Source organism: Cibotium barometz, chromosome 35 (assembly GCF_041138505.1).
Source record: "Cibotium barometz isolate CiBa-2024 chromosome 35, ASM4113850v1, whole genome shotgun sequence".
NCBI classification, from domain to species: Eukaryota; Viridiplantae; Streptophyta; class Polypodiopsida; order Cyatheales; family Cibotiaceae; genus Cibotium; species Cibotium barometz.
Genome location: NC_141080.1, coordinates 2,739,003 through 2,762,612, shown reverse-complemented (window position 1 = coordinate 2,762,612; position 23,610 = coordinate 2,739,003). Strand labels below are relative to the sequence as shown.

Below are 23,610 nucleotides of genomic sequence, written 5' to 3'. Positions count from 1 at the left end.
ACTACAATGTCTTCCAGCATACATGCATGTTGCATTCGAAGACATGGTGGACACTAGATTTTGGAAATCACACTCAGCATTCCATCGCACACTTTAGAAGCTCCAATCCATGAGAAATTTCTACCGACATGAGTTCGATGACCATGTCTTCTGACCTAGGTAACAGGTTCTGAGGACAGAACCTACATCAGGAAGGAGGGGATGTTAATCCCATTTTGGATTAACAACATGATCCTCAATTGAGGACATTAATAAGTGTCATGAAAAGGTACTATAAGTGTCATGAAAAGGTACTATAAAGGTTGTACATTATGAGATATTGGACACCTAAGGCCTAGTTAAGTAAGTTTTGGGCGCCCAAGTTTGAATAAGGGCCAAATGTATATAAGGCATTTTCTCATAATGTAAAGACACAATCCCCTTTGTGCTATTGGAGAGCTCTCCCCTTGTGACTTGAGAGAGATCGAAGGAGTGAGAGCATTCTAGCATTGTGCCTTTTTCATGCTTGTGTACTTATGCTTGTGTGAGAGAGTGAGAGAGTGAGAGAGTGATTGGCCTATGTGATGGTGTGAGCAACTCCACGGTGACAATGTGGAGATGGAGCTTGGAGTTTGGAGCTTGACAAGCAAGCTTGGAGGCCTCAAGGAACTTGAGATCAAAGCATTGGTAAGTACCCTACGATGGTTGTGATTTATTGCTCATCCATTAGGTGAATGTGTAGAGTTCCCTCTTGGAGGTGTGGTAGCCCATAACAGTCTCCCAAGCATGAATTATCTAATTTTTCTTTTAGTGGGACTCAATTTAACATCTTTTTTTAAATGCTTTTTTTTTTAAGACACAAAATGAAAAAAAATACACTTCCATGACGTAAATATGTAGGGATTAAAACATGTAAAAGTATTTTCTTTTCTTAAGGTTTCCCACATACAAACCTAAACAAAAAATAAAAGACCTAAAAACATTCATTCTTTTCTTCTCTTTCTTACAAAACACTCAACCTTATCCTCTTCTCAATGCTTAGAAAACAATGGTTAAGGGAAAATATAATTCCACAAGGAGCAGAGGCTCCAAAAAGATTGGAGGAAGCAAGATTGCCTCCTCAGTAGCAGCATTAAAAATATTATGGCCTATTTTAGCTCTCTTCAAGACTCCCTCATTAACAGGTAAGAAGCACATAACAAGCATTAACCGACCGTAGGGATCTTACGTTGCTTCTAAGCTCGGGTTGTCTCTTGAAGCCATCTAAGATTGATTGGTGGCTCCTCTCCTTCGAGCTCTCTCTTCATTTCTATCACCAACAAAGATGCTTCACCTTCCTACGAAGACTCACTTACCTCTCACTATCTACTCTCTCTCACATAAAAAGCACACTTAGGAACATGAACTAAGGAGCAAACTAATCTCTAGTCACACACACTCTATCTCTCACATACAAAACCAAGAACAAAGAGCAATTAGAAGACTTGGAAAACTCATATAGCATAAAGGGAGATTGTATCCATTCATTATGATATAATCTCTTATATACAATCGGTCCTTATTCACACTTGGATGCCCAAAACTCCTAAGTTAACCATTTGAGTTTGGGTGTGGCGAACTTTCTCATAAAGATTACAACTTTTATAGTGCCTTTTCATGACAATTATTCCTCACTCTCGTGTATGGTGGAGAGTATCTAGTTAATCCAAAATGGGGTTACTTTGACATGAACAGAGGTCCCATAAGAAGTCATGATGGGGTTACTTTGGCATGAACATAGGTCCAATAAAAGAAATCATGATGTACTAGTATCATCGACTTTAATGCTTACCTTTGTATATATGCATTACACTTTTAAAGATATGGTTGACACCGGCTGCTAGATGCCTTACCCACTTAAAAGGTTCTACGCATGCTATAATCACTACCGATATAAACTAGGTGATCACGCTTTTAGGCTACTATAAATAGATTCCAAGGACAAAATATATATTGACTTTAATGCTTGCCTTTGTATATATGCGTTAGACTTTTAAAGATATGGTTCACATCAGCTGTGCTGGATGCATTTAAAAGGTTCTACGCACGCTGTAAATCACTAGTAACTATCGATATAAACTAGGTGATCACGCTTTTAGGCTGCTGTAAATAGATACCAAGGACAAATTCTATATTAGGTATGCTTTTAGGCTACTATAAATAGATACCAACAAGGACAAATTCTATATCACAGGTAGGGGGGATGTTAACCCCATTTTGGGTTAACTAGACACTCTTTGCCATACATGAGAGTGAGGAATAAGTGTTGTGAAAAGGCATTATAAAAGTTGTTACCTATATGAGAAAGCTGGCCACACCCAAACTCGAATAGTTAACTTAGGAGTTTTTGGTGCCCAAGTGTGAATAAGGGCCAATTTATATACAGGGCATTACCTCATAATGAATGGACATAATCCCCCTTTGTGCTAAATGATTTTTCCAAGTCTTCTACTTGCTTTTTGTTCTTGGCTCTTTGTATGTGTGAGTGAGTGTGTGTGTGTGTGTGTGTGTGTGTGAGAGAGAGAGAGAGAGAGAGAGAGAGAGAGAGAGAGAGAGAGAGAGAGAGAGAGAGAGAGAGAGAGTTGAGATCAATTTTCTCCTTACTTTTTTCATGTTCCTATCTATGCTTTGTGTGTGAGAGAGTAAATAATGAGGGGTGAGCGAGTCCTTGCAAGAAGGCAAAGAAGTTTCCTTGGTGTTAGAAAGGAAGAATTAAACTCGAATGCCCTTTAGCAACATAAGGGTCTTATATAAAACCTCGTTAATCATCATTAACCCCATGTAATAGAAATTATGCCATTGCAGCATAGATGCATAGATTTCTCTTGAGTAGTGATGACGATATGGATAGGAGGTACATAATCTCATTAAGAGGAACTACGAGTGTTTCATACTTATCAATGTGCTTAGTTATAATTAGTAGGTACATAATCTCATTAAGAGGAACTATGAGTGTTTCATACTTATCAATGTGCTTAGTTATAATTAGTAGGTACATAATCTCATTAAGAGGAACTATGAGTATTTCATACTTATCAATGTGCTTAGTTATAATTAGTAGGGCAAGTTTTCACACACCTAATGCTTTGTAATGAAAAAAATGCATAGTTATAATTAGTAGACCAAGTTTTCACACACCTAATGCTATTGTAATAGCATATATGCTTGACACAAAATCATGTAAAAAGCTTATAAGCATAAGAAGAAACACATCCACATGCTTTCCTCCATTTTTCGACCAAAACTATAGCTCCACATCAAATAATTCTTTTTTATTTGCATTATTATTTGGAAGCATGAATGACATGGTTTAAAGTTTGAAAAAACCCACCCTTCCACTTTGAATGGGTAGAATTTTAGTGGGCTAACCCTTTAGTAGTCATTTTCAATGAGGTCAGACCTCGGAGATAGCTGTGAAAGAGGTGGCCTCCATAGAGACGGTAATGCTTGGTTTCTACACACGCAATATTGTTGGGAGACCTCAGCTACAACTTTAGAAGCTTGCTTTCTTCTACCTCTCATACTTCCATTGCGCACCATAAGGTTGCTCTTTAACTCCTTTGGAGCTGGCACCCTAGGCAAGGGAAATCAAATCCTATGGAACCTTCTGCGAGCAAGTTGGAACAAAGCACACACCATGGCTTCTCCTTGGGCACAAACTGAACTTCACTAATCAATGGCCTACCTCTAGCAAGGGTCACAACCTTGGTTTAATTGTGATTTTTTTTCCATCTATGCACTGGATCATGAGTGATTCCTATTTCCCTTTTGATGTAGGTGGAGCTTGCACGTCATTTGGTAGAAGTAGGTGGAAAGAATAATATCATACTATAATATTTGCAATGAGGGTAGGTAATGGGGGGTAATGAGTGAGGTTGATTTTATGGCTTAAAGGTGTAGCTTAAGAGAAGGGCTCTGTCGTCTCTACCATTGCAGCGAGCTCGAACTCTTCTGCAGCTATGGCGCCCTCATGTGAGCTCGACGGCGTCCTTCTGGGCATGGGCAACCCCCTCCTCGACATCTCGGCTGTGGTCGACCCCTCCTTCCTCGACAAGTGAGTTGCGTTTTTCCATGTTTTTCTATGCCCTTTCGTGTGTCCCGGCCCGCCCCCGCCCCCGCCCCCCCCCACCCCCCCCGTTCACTGCATTTTTCTTTTCGAGCCTCCTATGTTTGAAGGTTCTCGCGGAGCCAGATCCATCATCACGCGGATGGCCCTTCTCACAGCATCAAATCCATCATTGCTTTTTCCTGACATTTTACAATGTGGTTTTGAAGCGAATCCATTTTGGGTCAGATCCGAGGAATCCTGCCCAATCCATACCCCCGTGTTTTTGCCTTGACAAAGCTTAAATTAGAGGCAACATGGCTTCAATCCTTTCATGCTCTATATCTGCCTCGTAGATCCCTTGTGACTTGTTGAAAGAACACACTTGAGCCCCGGATCTGTGTATGCTAGCATACGATCTGCGGCACGGATGTTGAAAATATGTAACTTGAGATCGAACATGTGATCTGTGCCACTGATTTGGAAAACATTCAACTTAGTAAAGATGCTTACACCATTTTATGGCTTGGATGCAGGTACGATGTGAAGCTGAACAATGCTATTTTGGCTGAAGAGAAGCATTTGTCCATGTATGTCTCTTTTCTGCCAAACCTTTTTTTTTGGGGGGGTTCCATGTGATGATTTCATTGTGAAGCAGTTGTCGCATACCATCGCAAACAGTGTCATGTATTTTTGTGTGCTTTCATATGGTCATCCTAATTTTAAAATTTGTACTTAACTTCAACTTGTTGCATATCAAGGGCATTCAAATAGTATGCATTTTGTGGCCATAGCTACTGACTGCTGTGCCTAACGTCTGGAGCATATCAAAAGGTGTGGTCATGACAAGGAAGATTTTGTCTATGCAAGGAACTTTGACCTAGGACCCAACACTTCATCCCTTTTTTTCCCTGCATATGGATGAATTTATATCTGTATTAAAGCCCCATTTTGGTCTGTAAGAACACAAGCTATTTCTTTTGCTGGTGATCCACAAGGATTCTAGACATGTCTTGTGGAGTTCACAAGGGGTGCACTCATATACAGTAGTGTGATCACCGTGTGGAAGCCTGTTTTTTAGAAAGGTGTGATGCCAAGGCGGGCCGATGGGGCAGACATGGGGGTAGGGAAGAAATGCAATGATGGGAAGATTGGAATTTCACTCCTTTACTGAGCTTGTTGCACCTTATTAATTAGGGTACCCAATTTGCTGCTTGCAGAGCTGCAGCTCTATATCGAAGTTTGTGTCTGAATTGGCTGCCAGACATAAAGAAACTAATTATCAAATGCATAAATTAGTTTGCATGATGGCATTGTATAGCTTTTTCATAGGTGTTATTTAAAGAGAGTAATTGAGGTTATCTATTTTGTGAGATTATATTTATGAGTTGTCATAGAGAAATAAGTGTGGTAGTAGAGATTTAATTCTACTACTTGCGTAGTAGAATTAAATCTTAGATTTGTCAAGTCTTTCATTATAGACTAGAGCACAATAGATACAAAGCTTTGTTGATAGAAAAATCAGCTCTTCATTTTGATTTTTGTTGGTTGAAAAACAAAAACCAAGACAGCCAAGAATAAAAGAAGATACACTAAGATTGTAGACCAAGATGATATTATGTCTTGGTTAGATTTTCTCCTAGATAACCTCTAGATAACTCTAGGCGATTCCTTATTTAAACAAACCATTGGTTTTCTCTATGGGTACTAACTGTGCCGTTTTTCTTATCAACTTTTATCTTCTTACATATGAATTTGAATTTATGGAATGCCTAGTTTTCATTGATACGTGTTCTGTCTTTCTCCACAATCTTTGTCAAGTGACGTTTTGTTGATCTTTTTTGTTCCCAATATTCTTGATTTCCAAGACTTTATGTATTTAAACCCTACCTCCCTAAGTGGAGGAATTCATCCCAAAGAGTTTTGTGAACTTAATTGCACTGCAAATAATGACCATTGTTCTTTTTTGGACCTTAAGATTTCTCAATCTTGTGTTGGTTTAGATGTAGATATATATGATAAACGTTTACAACCGGAGTATTCAAACTTAAATATCATAAGAATGTTTCACTTCACTTCTAATATTTCTAAAATAACTAAATATGGTGTTGTCTCTTTTGAGTTATTTCGATTCTCTCGTATTTATTCAAACAAGTTTGTTTTTATTACTCAAGTTTGCCAGCTCATCAATTTGCTTGTGCAAAAGGATTATTGCTTTAAAAAGGTTTTAAGCAAAGCTTGTTGCTTTTTGAATCAAAGTAGATATATCTTTGAGATTTCTACTTTTGGAATGTTTAAGATTATAAGTAATAAGTTTCACAAAAATGGGAAGCTTAAAAGCCCATTTTTTGTTTAGATCATTTTAGCTCTTAGTTGTTATTTATCATTGCTTCTAGTCTTGCTTAATCATTACTTTAATAGGGAAGTGATTTATTTTTGCTAGTCTAGTTGTAAGCGCCAGTCTTCATCATGGTTGAGTTTGCCCTTTATCTCTGGAGAAGTGATAGAAACTTAGCTCGTTGGTTTGTATAAAAATTGTGTCCTCTTGGTTGGGACAAATATTTTTATATGTAAACTTGTACCTACTTTGGGGCGTTGATGACGTTACTGTCACGAGACCGGCGTAAATGGTCCCACGACGTCTTTGCCGCACGTGGCCTTCCACAGTCCATGCTTCATGAAACGGCTACATCGGCCCGTCGAGCGCGTCTCGCGCGTTTTCCTTGCGGGTCTCACCGATCACTTGCGTTCATGCCCGGCTCGGCACCCTCAGCCTCGTCTTGGGTCTTGCCTTCCATCCATGATCCACCGACCCGGCCGTGTCTCGGCTCGTCGGCACGGCACGGCTCGTCGGCCGGCCGTTTTTCCACCGTTTTCGGTTCCGACTCCACGTTCGGCCCGATCACCGTCAAGGCGGGGAGGGCAACCTCCGGGGCACTCGGCACCCACGGAACTGTTAAAATATAGTATCTCATGTGGATTTAGTCGTATCTAAGTGAGTCGGCCATTTCCATTTAGAGGGTGTATATACCCATGCCTAACCATTGTAAAATTCAATCTATTCATTGCTAAAGTTAGCTGTTCGTCAACTTTTCTCTCTCTCTCTCTCTCTCTCTGCGCCAACTTCTCTCTCTACGTGTATTCAAACTTTCGCATGCTCGATTCTGACATGGTATCAGAGCTGAGTGCTCGTTGATTCTTGGGCACACGGAGGAGTTGGAGAAGGTGGCTGCAGCACAGAGGAGCCAACGATGACCTGGACGTCATGCGGCGGTGATGGCGAGGGCGGAAGGGTCATCCAAAGGGGACGGATCCAGTGCAGGGGCGTCGAAAGGAGCAACGCAGGAGCAAGCAGTGGGGTGCAAAGCTTGCGGGAGGGCGGAGGTGGAGAACGGGTGGTGCAACGAGGAAGAGCGGTTGCGCCTGGTGGTGGACTGCAACGACGCGGGCATGGAGTTCGTGGAGGCGCTATCCCACCACGTCTCCTACGCCCACCTCCGAGCGGCAGACAACTTCGCTCCTCAGGACTTCTTCAAAGCCCTCTCTCGTCCGGGAGGCTTGCACCCACAAGATCCCATCTTGTCCGTAATTATGCATTGTTGGTGGAGAGGCTGAAGAGGAGCTTGTCGGAGGTGCTGGTGTCCTACTATCCCGTGGTTGGGCGTTTGGCGTTGGCCCGCGATGATCATGCATGCGATGGTCGTGGCCAAGGCAAAGCTGACGAGGATGACAGTGACAGTGATTCTACTAGGGATGCTACGGCGTCTGCCGGTGTGGCGAGGACTACACTGACACATGCTCCAGCATTCTAGCTTGGTGGATGGATACTACCACGTGCTTTAGCCAGAGAGAGGCATGTGAGTGGCAGAGAGGGGCAGTCTGTGCTCCCGTTTTTTGGTGATTTGGACCCGTGTGTCGGAGTTCAAGGCACATGCATCTGGCATGGAACAGCTTGACAAATCTATGGACGTGATGTGTTCGTAGTTCATTGGTAGTAGACTATGGATGGGATGAGTTCCTAGTTCATTGTCAGAGAATTTTGGGCGTCATGTGTCGACAGTTCAAGGTTCAGAGGATTTTTTTGAACGTGATGTGTTCGCAGTTCAACGAATGGGGGATCATGAATGTGGAGTTGTCTGCAATTCATTATTCTATGTGGCAGCTGAAGCTCAAGATGGCATTCCTTGAGAAGACAGGTTGTTTGATGCATTTTCCGAGGTGTATTCAGTATCTGGCCAGTACTGAGGTGTCCATGGTTGCATCTACATCGACTTGGTTTCTTTTCTATGTCCACTATGAGCTACAGAGAGGGTGTTAAAATATAGTATCTCATGTGGATTCAGTCGTATCTAAGTGAGTCGGCCATTTCCATTTAGAGGGTATATATACCCATGCCCAACCATTGTAAAATTCAATCTATTCATTGCTAAAGTTAGCTGTTCGTCAACTTTTCTCTCTCTCTGCGCCAACTTCTCTCTCTACGTGTATTCAAACTTCCGCATGCTCGATTCTGACAAACCTCTCCCGCACCCGGAAAGACCTAACGTGCCTACCCGATGCGTGAGTGCGTTCCTAAGGTGCCTTCCATGGGTCTGTGCTTTGCCTCTCCTTGCACCTCCTCCCCATATAGAGACAAACTGTTGGGGTAAAGGCGTTATGCCCACCCTTATAGTGTGTACAAGCCCATAAGTTATAGTACATAGTACACTTAGTACTTTTAATGTACTAAGTGCACTATGTGTACTAATGCAATATACATGTGTGATAGGGGAGTCACACACTCATGCTTTTCATGAGTTGACTTATCCCCACAACTCTCTCTCTCTCTCTCTCCCTTGCTTCTCTGTGTATGTCTCCCATGAATGAACTCTAAACCCTAATTCAGGTTTCTCCCCATCAACTGGTATCAGAGCTAGGCTGGCCCTTTGAATCTCTCTGCTGCATAGCTCTCATTTCACACAGCCATCAAAGAGAAAAGCGTGGCTCAACTTCTGCTATGCAGGCTGTGTGTGTAGCTCCATGGAACCTGGAGGGCTGAAGTAGCTTGTCGGTTGTGACCCAGTCAGTGTGAGCAGCAGCAAAGCGAAGTGAACGAAGGCAGCAGCAAAGCGTTCGTCACTGTTTACACAGCCATTTAAGCGTACGAAGCAGAGTGGCGCTAGGCGGCGAAGCAAACAAAACCCAGCCCAAGTCGCGTGTAGACGTCATCAGCCAGGCGAAGCGTGAGCGAAAGCATGCTTGAGCGTGGAGGCGAGCGAAACGAAAGGCGTATAGTAACGATTTGATCGGCTGGCGCAGCTTCTGGGCGAGTGGAAGCACGACGGCAGCAGCACTCCATCAGTGTCAGGCGCCACCCAACTCAGGCGTGTCAGGCGCCACACGCTAATCGTGTAGTGTGGCTGAGGCAACGAGCGAAGCGCCAGCGCTAGGCGGACAGCCATTTTCTGCGTTTCTCATACGAAGGCGTGTCAGGCGCTGTTCATCCTCTCTGTGGCGCTGCTACTCGGTGAAGAGGCCAGAAGCGAAGCTGGTATCTCTTGAAGCCCTTCAGCAGAGGTGAAACCAGCCGTCCTCCCTACCTGCACAGCTGCAGGATCATCAGCATCTGCATCAATACAGCACCAGCATATTCATCACGCCCCCCCCCTCTCCTGCAACAAAATTCAACCTGCAAATTGCAACAGAAATAAAAAAATCAGAGGTATTTTGCTTCAATTTTGCGAATTTCTTATCAATTAAATCAATTGAGCAGGTACAGGTGCCCGAATTGCTCAATTTTGAGCAAAATTGGCAAAATTGGGTGACATTGGTCACAATCAGGATAAATTTGCAGGAAATTGGTCAAATCAGGATCAATTTGCAGGAAATTGGATGTCGAAATTTGGGGCTTTTGATGTAATTGTGCAATTAAGCACTCATACATGCTGTATGATGTGAAAAATTGCACATTTGGGCAAAATTGCAGCAAATTGCAGCAAATTGCAGTGCAAATCAAGGGGCTTTTGTGCCTATTTGGTTGATTTGCATGCAGGCAATCGCATTTGATGCTGTGGTTAATGTGTTGATGCCTTACAAGCACTCAATGTGCCTGTAAATCAAGGGGCTTTCATGTATTTGATGTATATGTGGCCAGGGGGAAGCATCGTGAACACTCTGGATGCCTTCATGTGCGTCAATGTACCATGCATGATCAGAAATTGATCTCAAATCAAGGGGCTTTTCAAGTTTGTATGCTTGTTGAGCTTGGCAAAGCAGCAGGCAAGACATTTATGCCTTGAATCCTCAAAAAATCAGCTTGCAGTCAAGGGGCTTTTGCCCAATTTCTGTTCGGGACTGTTTTATGCAGTGTACAGGACTGTAAAAGTCTGATTTTCACTCTTTTGGACAGCCAGGAGAGCATTTATTGCTATTGTACCTGTTGGTACAGATTTGGCACAGCTTTGTGCATGTTTTGGCATGGCTGTACACTGTTTTGAGTGATCAAAAGGTTCAAATTCAGCTGCTGAAATTGCCGGTACAGGTTTGGTACATCATTGGTGAGCACTTAGTACTGCTGTACAGTACTTTGGAAGGGCAAAAGAGCACATTTAAGGTGCTGTCCAAAATCTGCAGCAACCAGATTTTGGTGTTTTCATCACAAAAAGTGGGAGAAAAGTTGCATTCTTGCTTCCGCAGTGGGAGATAAAGCTTGGGAGAACATTTGTAAGCACTTTGTGTGCTTTGGGTGCAGTGTTTGCACATCTTTTGGTGCAGTGTTTGCACATTTGCAGGGAGTCAGGCATTGACAGGTTGCATTTTGCTATGGCAACCACAGGTGAGAGCTCTTCATTGCTTCACATCAAGAAGCTTGAAGGCTCGCATAATTATGATATTTGGCAAACCCAGTGCTACAATGTGTTGCTTCAGAAAAAGCAACATAAGCCTATCAAAGAAAGGGGTGTGATGCCCGCTTCTCTTACAGCTGAAGAGTGGGAAGATATGGATGAGCTGGCAAGATCTACTATCATGTTGTCTGTGTCAGACTCATTACTTTTCAGCATTCGTGAAGAGAAGACAGCTTGGGGAATGTGGCAGAGATTGCAGGACTTGTATGCCCAACAAAGTGCCTCAAGCAAAGTGTATTGGTTGAAGAAACTCATAGGTCTTCAGATGAAGGAAGGGGCATCTATGACAGCCCATCTCAATGAGTTTAATGGTATTGTCAGCCAAGTCATTAATCAAAAGTTGGCAATGGACGATGAGTTCAAAGCCACTTTTTTGTTATGCACTTTGCCAGAGAGTTGGGACACATTTAGGACAGCCACTAGCAATTCGAATGCTATGCTGTCATATGCAGATGTTGAGGGTGCTCTTCTTCAAGAAGAGATGAACAGGAAAAACAACTCTGTTGGCAAGTCTAATGCAATGAATGCACGTGGGAGATCCCAGCAAAGGGAGAAAAGCCAAGAAAGGGGAAGGAGCAAGTCTCGCTCCAAAAAGGATTTGGAATGCCATTATTGTGGCAAGAAGGGACACATCAAAAAGCAATGCTACAAATGGAAAAATGATCAAAAAGAAAAGGGAAAAGGCAAAGACAAAGAGAAGGATGAAGCCAAAGATGTAAAGCCAAAGGGCAAAAGTGGAGTCAAGATCGAAGAAATCAATGTGTCACATGCAGGTGGCAGTGAGGATGAGGTCCTCTTTACGTCTTCACTTGATGCCCATTCACTTCTTACAGGTGGTCATGGTATGCACTCATGGATCATTGATTCAGGTGCCTCCTTTCATGTCACAGGTTGCAGAGACTTGTTTGTCAGGTACACTGCTGGCAATGAAGGAGTTGTTTATTTGGGTGATAACCATGCATGCAAAATTCTTGGCAGAGGTGATGTGAGGCTTGTATTTTCAGATGGCTCACAGCTTATGCTCCATGATGTCAGGCATGTGCCGGAGATCAAGAAGAATCTGCTTTCTACTGGACAGCTTGATGATGCTGATTATGTTACCACATTTGGTAGTGGAAAGTGGAAGATTAGTAAGGGCTCACTGGTTGTTGCCAGAGGCTCTAAGGTGGACACTCTTTACTTTATGCATGCAGGTGTTTGTCACCATGCTAATGTAAATGCAACCGAGCTGCCGGAAATCTCTATGTGGCATAGCCGGTTGGGACACATGAGTGTCAAAGGAATGGAGCAATTGTCTCGTTTGGGTTACTTGCCTTCTCTAAAGTTTTCAAGTTTTCAGTTTTGTGAGCATTGTATATATGGTAGGCAACTACAGTGCCCCCACAAGAAAGCTCTTGGACAGAAAGATGCTCAGTTAGAGCTTGTGCATACAGATGTATGTGAGATGCCTCAGCTTTCTTTGGGAGGTGCAAAATACTTTGTGTCTTTTATTGATGATGCCACATGCAAGGTGTGGGTTTATCCTCTTCGTTTGAAGAGTGATACTTTCTCAGTGTTTCAGAAGTTTGTTGCTCATGTTGAGAATCAAACTGGCAAAACACTGAAGGCTCTGCGTTCCGACAATGGTGGAGAGTATACGTCCAAACAGTTTCAGGATTTTTGTGATGCTAAAGGCATCAAGAGGGAGCTCTCTACTCCTTATGATCCTCCACAAAACGGGACAGCAGAGAGGATGAACAGGACCATACAGGAGAAGGTCCGTTCTATGTTGTCACATGCTGCATTACCTCATGGTTTTTGGGCTGAAGCTGTTATGACAGCCGTTCACCTTATAAACAGGTCACCTAACACGAGGCTTGGTGGGAAAGTGCCAGAAGAAGTATGGACAGGGAAGCCTCCGTCATACAAGCACTTGAGAGTGTTTGGTTGCGTTGCGTACGTGCACATACGCAGGGAAATGCGCACCAAACTTGATCCTAAGTCTCATAAATGCATATTCCTAGGATATGGTGACAGAGGTGAAATGGGGTATAGACTTTGGGATCCCACAAATAGAAAGATCATACGCAGCAATGATGTCATTTTTGATGAAACATGCATGTATAAGGAGCCTGCAAGGCAACAGGAGCCTGGCAGAGTCATCTTTGATGATGATGAACATCATGGACAACAACAAAGGGCTGTAAATCAGCCATTACAGCAGGAAAACCAGCCCTTAAATGGTGCTGAAAATGGTCCAAATGGACAGCCAGATATGGCAGAAGATATCCCTATGGATATACCACAGTTAGAGGAGATACCGGGCATGATTTTTCAGCCTTATGGCATGGAACAGGAGCCACCAATGGGTGATATGCAGGCTGGACAGCAACCTGCAAATGATGGTCATTGGGTACGGAGGTCCACAAGACCCTCCAGAGTCCCTGACAGGTTTGTTCCAGGGTTGACTACTTGATGCTTACTGACTGTGGGGAGCCCTCATGTTATAAAGAGGCTTTACAGAGGGTAGACAAGGCTCTATGGGAGCGTGCCATGAAGTCAGAGATGGATTCTCTGCATAAAAATGAAACATGGAAGTTGGTGCCTATGCTTGCAGGCAAGAAGGTTTTGCCATGCAAGTGGGTATACAGGCTCAAAGTTGCATCCGATGCTAAGCCAAGATACAAAGCCAGGTTAGTGGCTAAGGGCTTCAAGCAGGAATATGGTGTGGACTTTGAGGAGATCTTCTCTCCAGTGGTCAAAATGACCACACTTAGAGCTGTGTTAGCTTTGGTTGCACATGATGATCTGGACTTGATTCAGATGGATGTGAAGACTGCTTTTCTTCACGGTGATCTCCATGAGGAGATATATATGCAGCAGCCAGAGGGTTATGCAGTGAGTGGAAAGGAGAAGCTTGTATGCAAGCTGAAAAAGAGTCTTTATGGGCTCAAACAGGCACCAAGAGAATGGTATCATAAATTTGATACATTCATGAAATCTCAGAAATTCAGGAGAAGTGACATAGATCACTGCTTGTACACCAAGAAAGCTTTGGATGGCAGTCTATTGATTCTCATTTTGTATGTTGATGATATGTTGATTGCCGGGAAATCTCGTAAAGAGATGGATGCCTTGAAGCAGAGGCTGCATCAAACCTTTGATATGAAGGATTTGGGTGATGCAAATCACATCTTGGGTATGCGGATACTTCGGGACAGAAATCAGCATGTGTTGTATTTGTCTCAGAAGGAATACATTGGCAAGGTCTTGCAGAGGTTCAATATGGACGGGGGGAAGAAAGCCAGTACTCCTTTGCCTCCATATGTGAAACTCAGTGCTATGGACAGCCCACAGTCGGATAGTGACAGGGCTGATATGGCCAAAATTCCGTATGCTTCAGCTTGTGGCAGTCTCATGTATGCCATGGTTGCTACTAGGCCGGACATTGCATTTGCAGTGGGAGTGGTTTCTAGATACATGGCCAACCCTGGCAAGAAGCATTGGGAAGCAGTGAAAGGTGTCATGAGATACCTGAAGGGCACACAGGATTTGTGCATTTGCTTTGGCAAACAGGATGCATTAGTGCATGGTTACACGGATTCGGATTATGCCGGTCATCCAGATAACCGGAAGTCTACTACCGGTTATGTGTTTACATTCACAGGAGGTGCTGTGTCATGGATATCCAGGATGCAGAAGTGCACTGCCTTATCTACTACAGAAGCCGAGTATATTGCAGCCACAGAGGCTTGCAAGGAGGCATTATGGCTATCTCGGTTAGTGGTTGATTTGGGCTATACAGGGGATATTCCATTGTTGCATTGTGACAGTCAGAGTGCCATCCAGTTGGCAAAGAACCCTGTCTTTCATGCAAAGACGAAGCATGTGGATGTGAAGTATCACTTCATCAGAGAGGTGATAGAGAACAAGCAAATTCAGCTTGTTAAGATTCATACGGATGACAACCCGGCTGATCTGTTGACAAAGAGTTTGCCTCCGGAGCGGTTTGCTCATTGCAGACACTTGATGGGCATTGGATGAGGCCAGTTTCAGCCTTGATATGGCCTTGTATATTATCATGTACATGCTGATTTTTTCTTTTCCTTTACTTAAGGGCACTTTGCCTTTAAGTGGGAGGTTGTTGGAGTAAAGGCGTTATGCCCACCCTTATAGTGTGTACAAGCCCATAAGTTATAGTACATAGTACACTTAGTACTTTTAATGTACTAAGTGCACTATGTGTACTAGTGCAATATACATGTGTGATAGGGGAGTCACACACTCATGCTTTTCATGAGTTGACTTATCCCCACAACTCTCTCTCTCTCTCTCTCTCCCTTGCTTCTCTGTGTATGTCTCCCATGAATGAACTCTAAACCCTAATTCAGGTTTCTCCCCATCACAAACTATTCGGGGCGGGCTAGCATACCCTCAAGGCACCAAGTCTCTTCGGATAGAAATCCCACCTCACATACCCCTCCTTTATAGAATTGACGCCCTCGTCAATTACTTTTGAAACCAAAGGTTGAGTGCATGCGCCTCATAGAATGCTCTATGTGCATAGTGATAGATAGTAAATACTCGCGGGAGGTCTTTACCTTGGTTTATAGCCATCAGCAAGGTCAGTAACTGTGCATATTTTTGTATTTTCTCTTTTTTTTTCATCTAAACGGCCCGGACTTCAAGCCCCTGCTTGAGAGTCCCTCAATTCCCACGAAACTGGCGAGGTGACTGCGTGGTCTCGTCGTGGTTCCTGTCTGAGATGAGTAAGAGTGATTACCTGAGGCAATGTAGTGTTGCCTGGAATGCATAAGCCTTCAAGGAAGTCGAGACTTGTCTGTCGAGTTGACACCAACTTGGTTGCAACATCTTTACTTCAAATCTGACTTCACATTCCTCTTTGTTGGAGCGTTGTATTGAGCCTTGTTGCTCGCCGATGCCCCTTGAGCTCTTTTGTGCAAAATCTTTATGGACAAGAGTTGCCCACCTCATTGACTCCAGCTTGGTTTGCCTCTTCTTGTGCCACTTCCAACTCTGCACTTGGTTGCCATGGACCTTGACGCCCTGCTTCAACCTGTTTGGTACATAAGTGCATTGATTCTTTGTGACAAAGTGCCTTTGGTCCCACCTGACACCAAGTGAAAACCATCGCGAATATTTGGCATTCAAACCTTTGCACTTCTTCGGCTTTGGTTCACCTGACTTGAGTGCTTTAGCTTGCCTTGCCACCAAGACTTGCTTTGCCATGCTCCAGCCAAACTGTCCCGAAACCTGTTCAAGCGGTCTTGACCTTTACGCCATAATCTACCTGTTCCTGTTCACCAAGGCGCAAAGTCCTCCACTTAGTCTTGCTTAGGCTCCCATGACACCTTGACGACCTTCACATTGGCTTCGTTTCCTGACTCTGCACCTTCACATTGGAAACGGTCCCGCGACGCCTTTGCCGCACGCGGCCTTCCACAGTCCATGCTTCATGAAACGGCTTCATCAGCCCGTCGAGTGTGTCTCGCGCGTTTTCCTTGCAGGTCTCACCGATCACTTGCGTTCGTCCCCGGCTTGGCTTTCTCAGCCTTGTCTCGGGTCTTGCCTTCCATCCATGATCTGTCGGCCTGGCCGCGTCTCGGCCCCTCGGCACGACACGGTCCGCCGAATTTCCACGGTTTTCGGTCTGGACTCCACGTTCGGCCCGATCACCGTCAAGGTGGGGAGGGCAACCCCGGGGCACTTGGCACCCACGGAACCTTTCCCGCACCCGGGAAGGCCTAACGTGCCTACCCGGTGCGTGAGTGCGTTCCTAAGGTGCCTACCATGGGTCCGTGCTTTGCCTCTCCTTGCACCTCCTCCCCATATAGAGGCAAACTATTCAGGGCGGGCTAGCATACCCTCAAGGCACCAAGTCCCTTCGGATAGAAATCCCACCTCACAGTTAGTAGGGATTACAACATCCCAGTCCATGCTATGCATGATGAAGTTGATGATCTTATACTTCATGATTGGACAATCTTTGAGGTAAAGTTCGCACTTTTTGTATTCTTGTCTCTACTTGTTTTGTTTTAGTGAATCAGTCATTTAAAGTTTGTTTTTGTTAATTAGTTATTAAATTGTTAGAAATTCTTTTGTTGTGGTTCAATAAAGAATTTGTTTTGGTGTATGTGGGCATGTGTGATTTAGTTATGTATTTGTCTATTTTTGCAAGTTATTATTATTATTATTATTATTATTTTCATGGGTGTCCCTATCAAGCTTAAAAAAAGTAAAAATAAATTAATGTTGTTATTATTATTATTATTAGTTAAAATTTTGTTTGTTTTTGGTGATTCTCTTCTTTCTTTTAAAATTATTCGTAAGTTCAGATTCATTTGGCCTTATGACAATATATATAGAGAAATAAGTGTGTGCCGGTACTTGGAAGTTCTTCATAGCAGCAAGGCTTGCTCAATTTGTGCTCTTGTTTGATAGCACGTGGTTTTTTTCCATAGGCGTTATTTGAAGAGATTATTCCATAGTAATTAAGGCTAGAATCTAAAATCTATGTTGCGTTTCTTGGATTTATAATAGGTCGTAGAGAAGTAATCATTCACATGGAGGTGTGTTGTTACTTGGTAGTTCTCTGTAGCATCAAGGATTGCTCAAATTGCGCTGTTGTTTGATAGCGCATGTTTTGTCTACCAAGATTTTGTCAACTGTCCGAGTCAATCTGGTGATTGAGTCTTTTCATGGTCGAGAAGATATATTTGCAAGATGAGCTGCTGAGGGCAGCTCAGCACATAGCTAAAATTGCTTTTCCTCTGACTCAGCACATAGTTTCTGAAAACTTACTTACTTTCAAGGTGGGCTGCCTAAGGCAGTTGTTTAATAGCAAAGATGGGCAACCTTGTCAATTTACTGGACCGGGTTAGAAGGGCTTCATAAAGCTTAATGATAGCATTTGAAATGCATTGGATGCTGATTTTAGAGAACGGAGCAGCCACTTTGCACATTTTTCTTCAAGATCGAAGAAGAAATGCCATTTGAACAATTGAACGCTATTTGGAGCACATGCTTTGTTCTGTTCTGTTCATTTGCAAAAGGATTCAAGCAATTACAATGACTTGCAAGGGTGATGTTGAAGTGATGGGCTTGGAATATTTGTCACTAGTAAAATATTGTTGTGTATGTTTACCATGACGAGAACCTTTGTCTTTGTTGGCTTAGTGATATTGTGAAGTTGGTCTAGGAAGCTTTTATGGTAGATGTTCCACATCGAATTCATTACTTTGGATTCTTATGGACTTTCCTTATAGCATTAAAGTAGTTTTATTCTTGCATCAGTGCTTGCAGTTTATGATTTCTTTTGTTTGCTGATCTCTGTCCACTTTGCAAAATGCAGGTATAAGGAACTTGCTGACAAGTATGAGGTGGAATATATTGCTGGGGGTAGGTGTCGTATCAGTATGGAAGATTATTCTCTAGCTTCTCCTTTAAGCATATGAACGAGAGTTGAGGATTCTATTTAAATGTCTTCTATTTTGTTACAGGTGCAACGCAGAATACCATCAGGGTTGCCCAGGTAGTTTCTGTTCATACCAGTCGGAAAGTCTTACCATGCTTTAGGTGTTAAGGTTATCTCTTCTTTTGGACAGTGGATGCTACAGGTTCCTGGTGCTACAGGTTACATAGGTTGCATCGGCAAGGACAGGTTTGGACAGGAGATGTTGAAGAGCTCGACAGCTTCTGGAGTGGATGTACTTCATTTTCAGACCTTTTTGTCTGCATTACTTAATACTTATCTTTGTTTGCTTTGTCTGTGTCGTCCTTGGCTTAAGTACCTTGTGTGCATGGGCAGGTGCACTACTATGAACATGAATCAATGCCAACAGGCACTTGTGCTGTCCTTGTCCACGGAGGAGAAAGGTGAGTTGATCTCAAGCTTCAAATGATAGAGATTTTAAGGGGCACTCATAATACTCATAATGGGAGTATGATGTTTCTCAAGTCGAGATAAAATGTGGTGTGGTAATTCTTCTTCAATTAACCGGAGAAAAAATGAACTGGGTCCCTTGTTTGGGGAATAAGGTCTCCTAAATTTTGAGGACTTTCTTAACTTAGCAGCTGTAAATGGTAGTCAAGTAGTATGATCAGCCTTGCAAGAGTTGCAGAAAATTTCTGAAATGTGTGAATAGTAGTGGTTTCAAAGGAGCTTTGAACCTTTGGGAGGTTTTAACACTCTTTCCTAAAGTCTCTTTCCTACAAGAGAATTTATGAAAGAGAAAATTTTTCAAAGGCATTGCACTTAGAATCTTTTAAGAATGAGTATTTTTTTGTAATAAGTGGACTGTGGGAGGTTCTACACCCTTTCCTAGAAGAGACTTTATGAAAGAGCAGAAATTTTAAAAGCATCGCTCTTAGAATCTTCCAAGAATGAGTATTTTTTATAGTAAGTGGACTGTAGGAGGTTTTACACCCTTTCCTAAAGTCTCTTTCCTAGAAGAGACTTTACGAAAGAGTAGAAATTTTAAAGGCATTGCTTTTAGAATCTTCTAAGAATAAGCATTTTGTATAAAAAGTGGACTGTGTTTGTTATAGATTTGGAATGTTTCGTATGGTTTTTACTTGGGATGCATGGGTTAGAAATGTGTTTTGAAACATTGTATCTATTGTAGGGTTTAAATGTTGGGAAGTTTTTAGTTTCTCAGCTTGTTGCTTGCGCAAGCTTTTTGGTTGGTTTATTTTTGCCTCTTCTCACCAAGTTCTTCCTAGAGAGTTGTTTGAGCTAAGGGTCGTTTCCTACCCATTTTTGTTTCCCATCTTCGAACCGTTTCCGTTTCCAGAGGGTCGATTGTTTCTGTTTCCGTTTTCGTTTCTGGTAACTATGAGGCAGGGGCAGGCTCCCACTCTTGATATCAATAATCAGACTGAGCGAGGAATTATGGATTGATTCGACCCTCATTGATAATATGAATATGGTTGGCATAGACTAGAGCACTTGTGGTCATGAGATGATCTGTTTGTTCTTCAATCATTTGGATGGCTGATGTATAAAATTGTGAATATAAGGGTTGGACATCTTTTTTAAGAGGCTGCTCCTACTCATTGGGCAGGTTTCTATATAAACCTTCAGGTAATATTTGGGCTTTGTGAAACAGCTCCTTATCTCTTGAGCAACTCCTGCAAGACAAAAACATAAAACAAGCCGACAGAGATATGGTGTTGGCAAAGCACCGTCCGACCATAGCTCTGTTTGGAGTACCCCTGAGCTAGAGGCTAGACCTCATTGCAACCATGCGCTTTGCTTTAACCATGGCATGCCATACCAGCGAAGTCCACTTTCCAAGTGTGTGGCCCAAGCCATGGACAAGGCCTCACTTGGTTCTCTACCCCTAGATGTGCACTTATGAACTAATAACTCTTTTATATAGAGGTTGGAATACAAATAAAGCAAGAAAGCACACTTATTAATAAATAATCTAACCCATGCCTAAGATGCTCGTCAGTCACTTATTACCGGTTGCGTCCCCATCTAGGACTGCCGCTAGGTAATAAAATGAAAAGACAATTTTTTTTGAAATGTTTGGTTATGTCTCAGCTGGTTCTAGCCAGAGCAACGCATTTGCTCAACCATCTTCAGGATCCGAGTACATTTATTGGACCTAGTTAAGAGGAAGATGGCTTGATGGTAGTGCAGTTGTTTTTACACTGAAGTTTGCTTTGTCTAGATTACACTCTGTAAAGAACCAGACCTTATACTTGTGATCTCCGTGTATGGTGTATATGTGTGTCTGCAGTTTTGGGTGCACGTGCACTTAGTTACAGAAGTTCTCCTATTTAAATGTTTGTTTAATCCCACTTGATGGGAAATCTTTATGATCACTGATTTCAGGTCCCTTGTGGCCAATTTATCGGCAGCAAATTGTTACAAGTCTGAACATTTGAAAAAGCCTGAGAATTGGGCCTTAGGTAATGCATATTTATGTGTGCTTTGATGCACTTAATAAGCACATTCAATTCTTTCTCTCTGTCTTTCTCTCCTTTCTGAAACTCTAAATGGTTCGAATTTGTGCAGTTGAAAAGGCGAAGTTCGTTTATATAGCTGGGTTCTTTTTGACGGTTTCTCCGGAATCTATAATGCATGTGGCCAAGCATGTTTCTGAAAAAGGGAAGGTGCGCACTTTGATTCCATGTGCCCTGTTGCGAGTATTAATGGTTTCCAAGGTAAAAAAAACATAATGTCAGAGTCTTAGTTCTTGCGCTGGTGCAGGTGTTTGCCATGAATTTGTCTGCACCTTTCATCTGTGAATTTTTCAAACAACCATTGTTGGAGGCCCTGGCGTAAACAATCTACTTTCCTTCTGTGATGTCTTTATGGTTGTGACTTTGAATCACCATCCTTTTGAATGTTTAAGCAATGACTCGAGTCTGTTTCATCAATTGTGGAACAGGTATGTGGACTTTCTTTTTGGAAATGAGACTGAGGCTAGGACTTTTGCGAAGGTGCAAGGCTGGGAGGTAACATGCTACATGCAATAACTCAATTCAATCTTTTACCCTTATTGATAGTCTGAGAGCAACAATGCTCCCTCTCCTGTGCAGACAGAAGATGTGAATGAAATTGCTTTGAAGATTGCTGCCTTGCCTAAGGCATGTGGGACACACAAACGGATAGCTGTCATTACACAAGGGTCTGATGCCACTGTAGTGGCTGAGGATGGGAAGGTATTGGTTCTCTTATTTCTGCGTTGTGAATTGCTAGTATGAGTGTACATATTCATATGCTTCCTAAGGTGACTTTTATCATTGTCTGTGTTCAGACCTCTGAGTTTCCTGTGGTGAAGATCCTGAAAGAGAAGATAGTGGATACAAACGGAGCTGGTTAGCTCTCTCTCTCTCTCTCTCTCTTCCCTCTTTTTGTCTCTATCATGTTCCTTTTGTGGTTTTTTTTCTTGCTGAGTTTGAGTGTCCAAAAAGCATCTTGAAGATTGCGCTCTCTATACATCTGCATTGTTCATGCATGTGTTGGTAACAGATTAAAATACACGATTTGGCTTCTTCTGCTTTCCCCATGTTGTTGCTGCCGTGTCACCTTTGCTCTGCAAAGTCTGCATCCTGGGCTTTGGATGTTTTTTTGTAAACTGAGCTGAGACTCATATTGATAGGTGAAAGGCTGACTTCAGTCCTTGCAAAGCACCAGATCTCTATTTTGGTGACTACTGGTGGGGAGCACCTGAAGGTTTTCAGTAGTGAGTTGTTCTGCAGCAGATTGACCTTTGGGTAGCATCTGAAGGTTGCAGTAGTGAATTAGCCTGCAGCACAGTGCAGGAGCTCATTTGTTTTAAGTTGAAGTTTTCAGATTTGAAGGAGATGAGAGTGGACAAGCATTGAATTTGTTTCACATTTGAGTACAACCATGTCGCTGGACAAGACGTGGATAGGATTAGGGGTATGTGGGGGTAGCTGGTCTGCTTGATACGATTGATGGGGGTAGCTGGTCTGCTTGATAGGATTGATAGGAAGTTGCAAGTCTTCCTTGTTTTGGAATTGGCCGACTCTTTTTCAAGTGCAAGGCATATGGTCGCTCAAAACTCTTGGTGTAACTTTTCTAGTCATCTCCACCTCGTCTAGGTTACTGGTTCCTGTTCTGATTTCTCATGCTCTATCTGTGGCAACTTTGCTTCAATGTGCTTGGCCTGGTTGAGATGCTCCCTTTATACTGTCCAGTGCCAATGTGATCTGATCAACCGTCTGTGATTGGTATTTTTTTCCAGGTGACGCATTTGTTGGAGGCTTCCTATCTAGGCTGGTTCAGGGGAAAGACATCAAGGAATGTGTAAGAGCTGGGCACTATGCTGCCAGTGTGATCATTCAAGAGTCTGGTTGTAAATATCCAGAGAAACCAAACTTCGAGTAGAGGTTTCTTTGCTTTAAATAAGGTGGCCATTGATCTGTTAATCATGTATGGTTCAGGATCCATGCACAGGTCAGGATAGAGTTATACAAGTGTATCTTAGGAATGGTTGCTACCTTGCGGCAATTTTTCTATATTATGTAAATCAAGAGCAGTGCAGTCATTTCCTTCATCCAATGGCTGTAAATTTGGTTCATGCATGCTAGGTGTAATAGTAACATATGAGCATATGTGGAGATATGATTCTGGTTTATTGCTTTTAGCTTTTTATTGAAAAGACTAATGTTAATTCATGAAGGTTGTAAGGTTGGGCTTAGCCGTCCGGAGGATGCTGAACCTAGAGCAGAGGTAGGCCACCTGCAACTCCCCTGGGCTGTCTATGTACACACTTTCACAAGCGATGTTTTTCCCTCTGGGCATGACACCCAATGGGCTACACCTGGCTTACAGGCATCGGCGTGGAAAGCAAAGAATTCCAGTTTGAAAAATCTTGCTTGCACACCATTTTTGTGAGGGTTGCATGCTTCAGGCACAGGCACACTGGATTCAAAAATGTCTGCCTGATGTATTTGGTCTTGTTGTCTCCGGAGATTGTGAACTAACCCCTTTGTCCAGGCATGTAGCTGCAACAAAGGTCACACACATCAGCTGCTGGGCTTCACATCTGCTTTTGTATAGCAGTTGGGATGCCTTTTCTATCTGCTGCAGTTCCGCTTATTGCTTATTACTTTCAATTTAGTAGTAGCATTATTCGATTATTTTTTGTGATAAGGAAGGTCAAGTGATAAAAAAAAAAAATC

At 42.8% G+C, this 23,610-nt stretch overlaps 1 protein-coding gene across 2 annotated transcripts; it reads left to right on the top strand.

The window, feature by feature from the left end:
* The first annotated feature begins 3,853 nt into the window (after window positions 1–3,853).
* On the top strand, window positions 3,854–23,103 carry LOC147618050 (adenosine kinase 1-like). 2 transcript variants are annotated; one of them, XM_086775293.1, is made up of 13 exons: window positions 3,854–4,072; window positions 4,600–4,653; window positions 18,299–18,345; window positions 18,447–18,478; window positions 18,552–18,653; window positions 18,755–18,822; window positions 20,789–20,865; window positions 20,972–21,069; window positions 21,167–21,237; window positions 21,348–21,414; window positions 21,499–21,621; window positions 21,717–21,777; window positions 22,671–23,103. In XM_086775293.1, the coding sequence occupies exons 1-13, from the start codon at window positions 3,978–3,980 to the stop codon at window positions 22,811–22,813; spliced, it is 1,038 nt and encodes a 345-aa protein (XP_086631419.1). In that variant the 5' UTR covers window positions 3,854–3,977; the 3' UTR covers window positions 22,814–23,103. The 2 variants fall into 2 exon arrangements, with proteins under 2 accessions (XP_086631419.1, XP_086631418.1); XM_086775292.1 differs by having other exon boundaries at window positions 18,531–18,653.
* The last annotated feature ends 507 nt before the right edge of the window (window positions 23,104–23,610 follow it).

Coding starts and splice junctions, on each gene's coding strand:
- LOC147618050 (XM_086775292.1), top strand. CDS start 3,978: ATGGCGCCCTCATGTGAGCTCGACGGCGTCCTTCTGGGCATGGGCAAC. Junction 21,238..21,347: donor CCATTGTTGGAGGCCCTGGC/GTAAACAATCTA, acceptor ATTGTGGAACAG/GTATGTGGACTTTCTTTTTG. Junction 21,778..22,670: donor AGTGGATACAAACGGAGCTG/GTTAGCTCTCTC, acceptor ATTTTTTTCCAG/GTGACGCATTTGTTGGAGGC.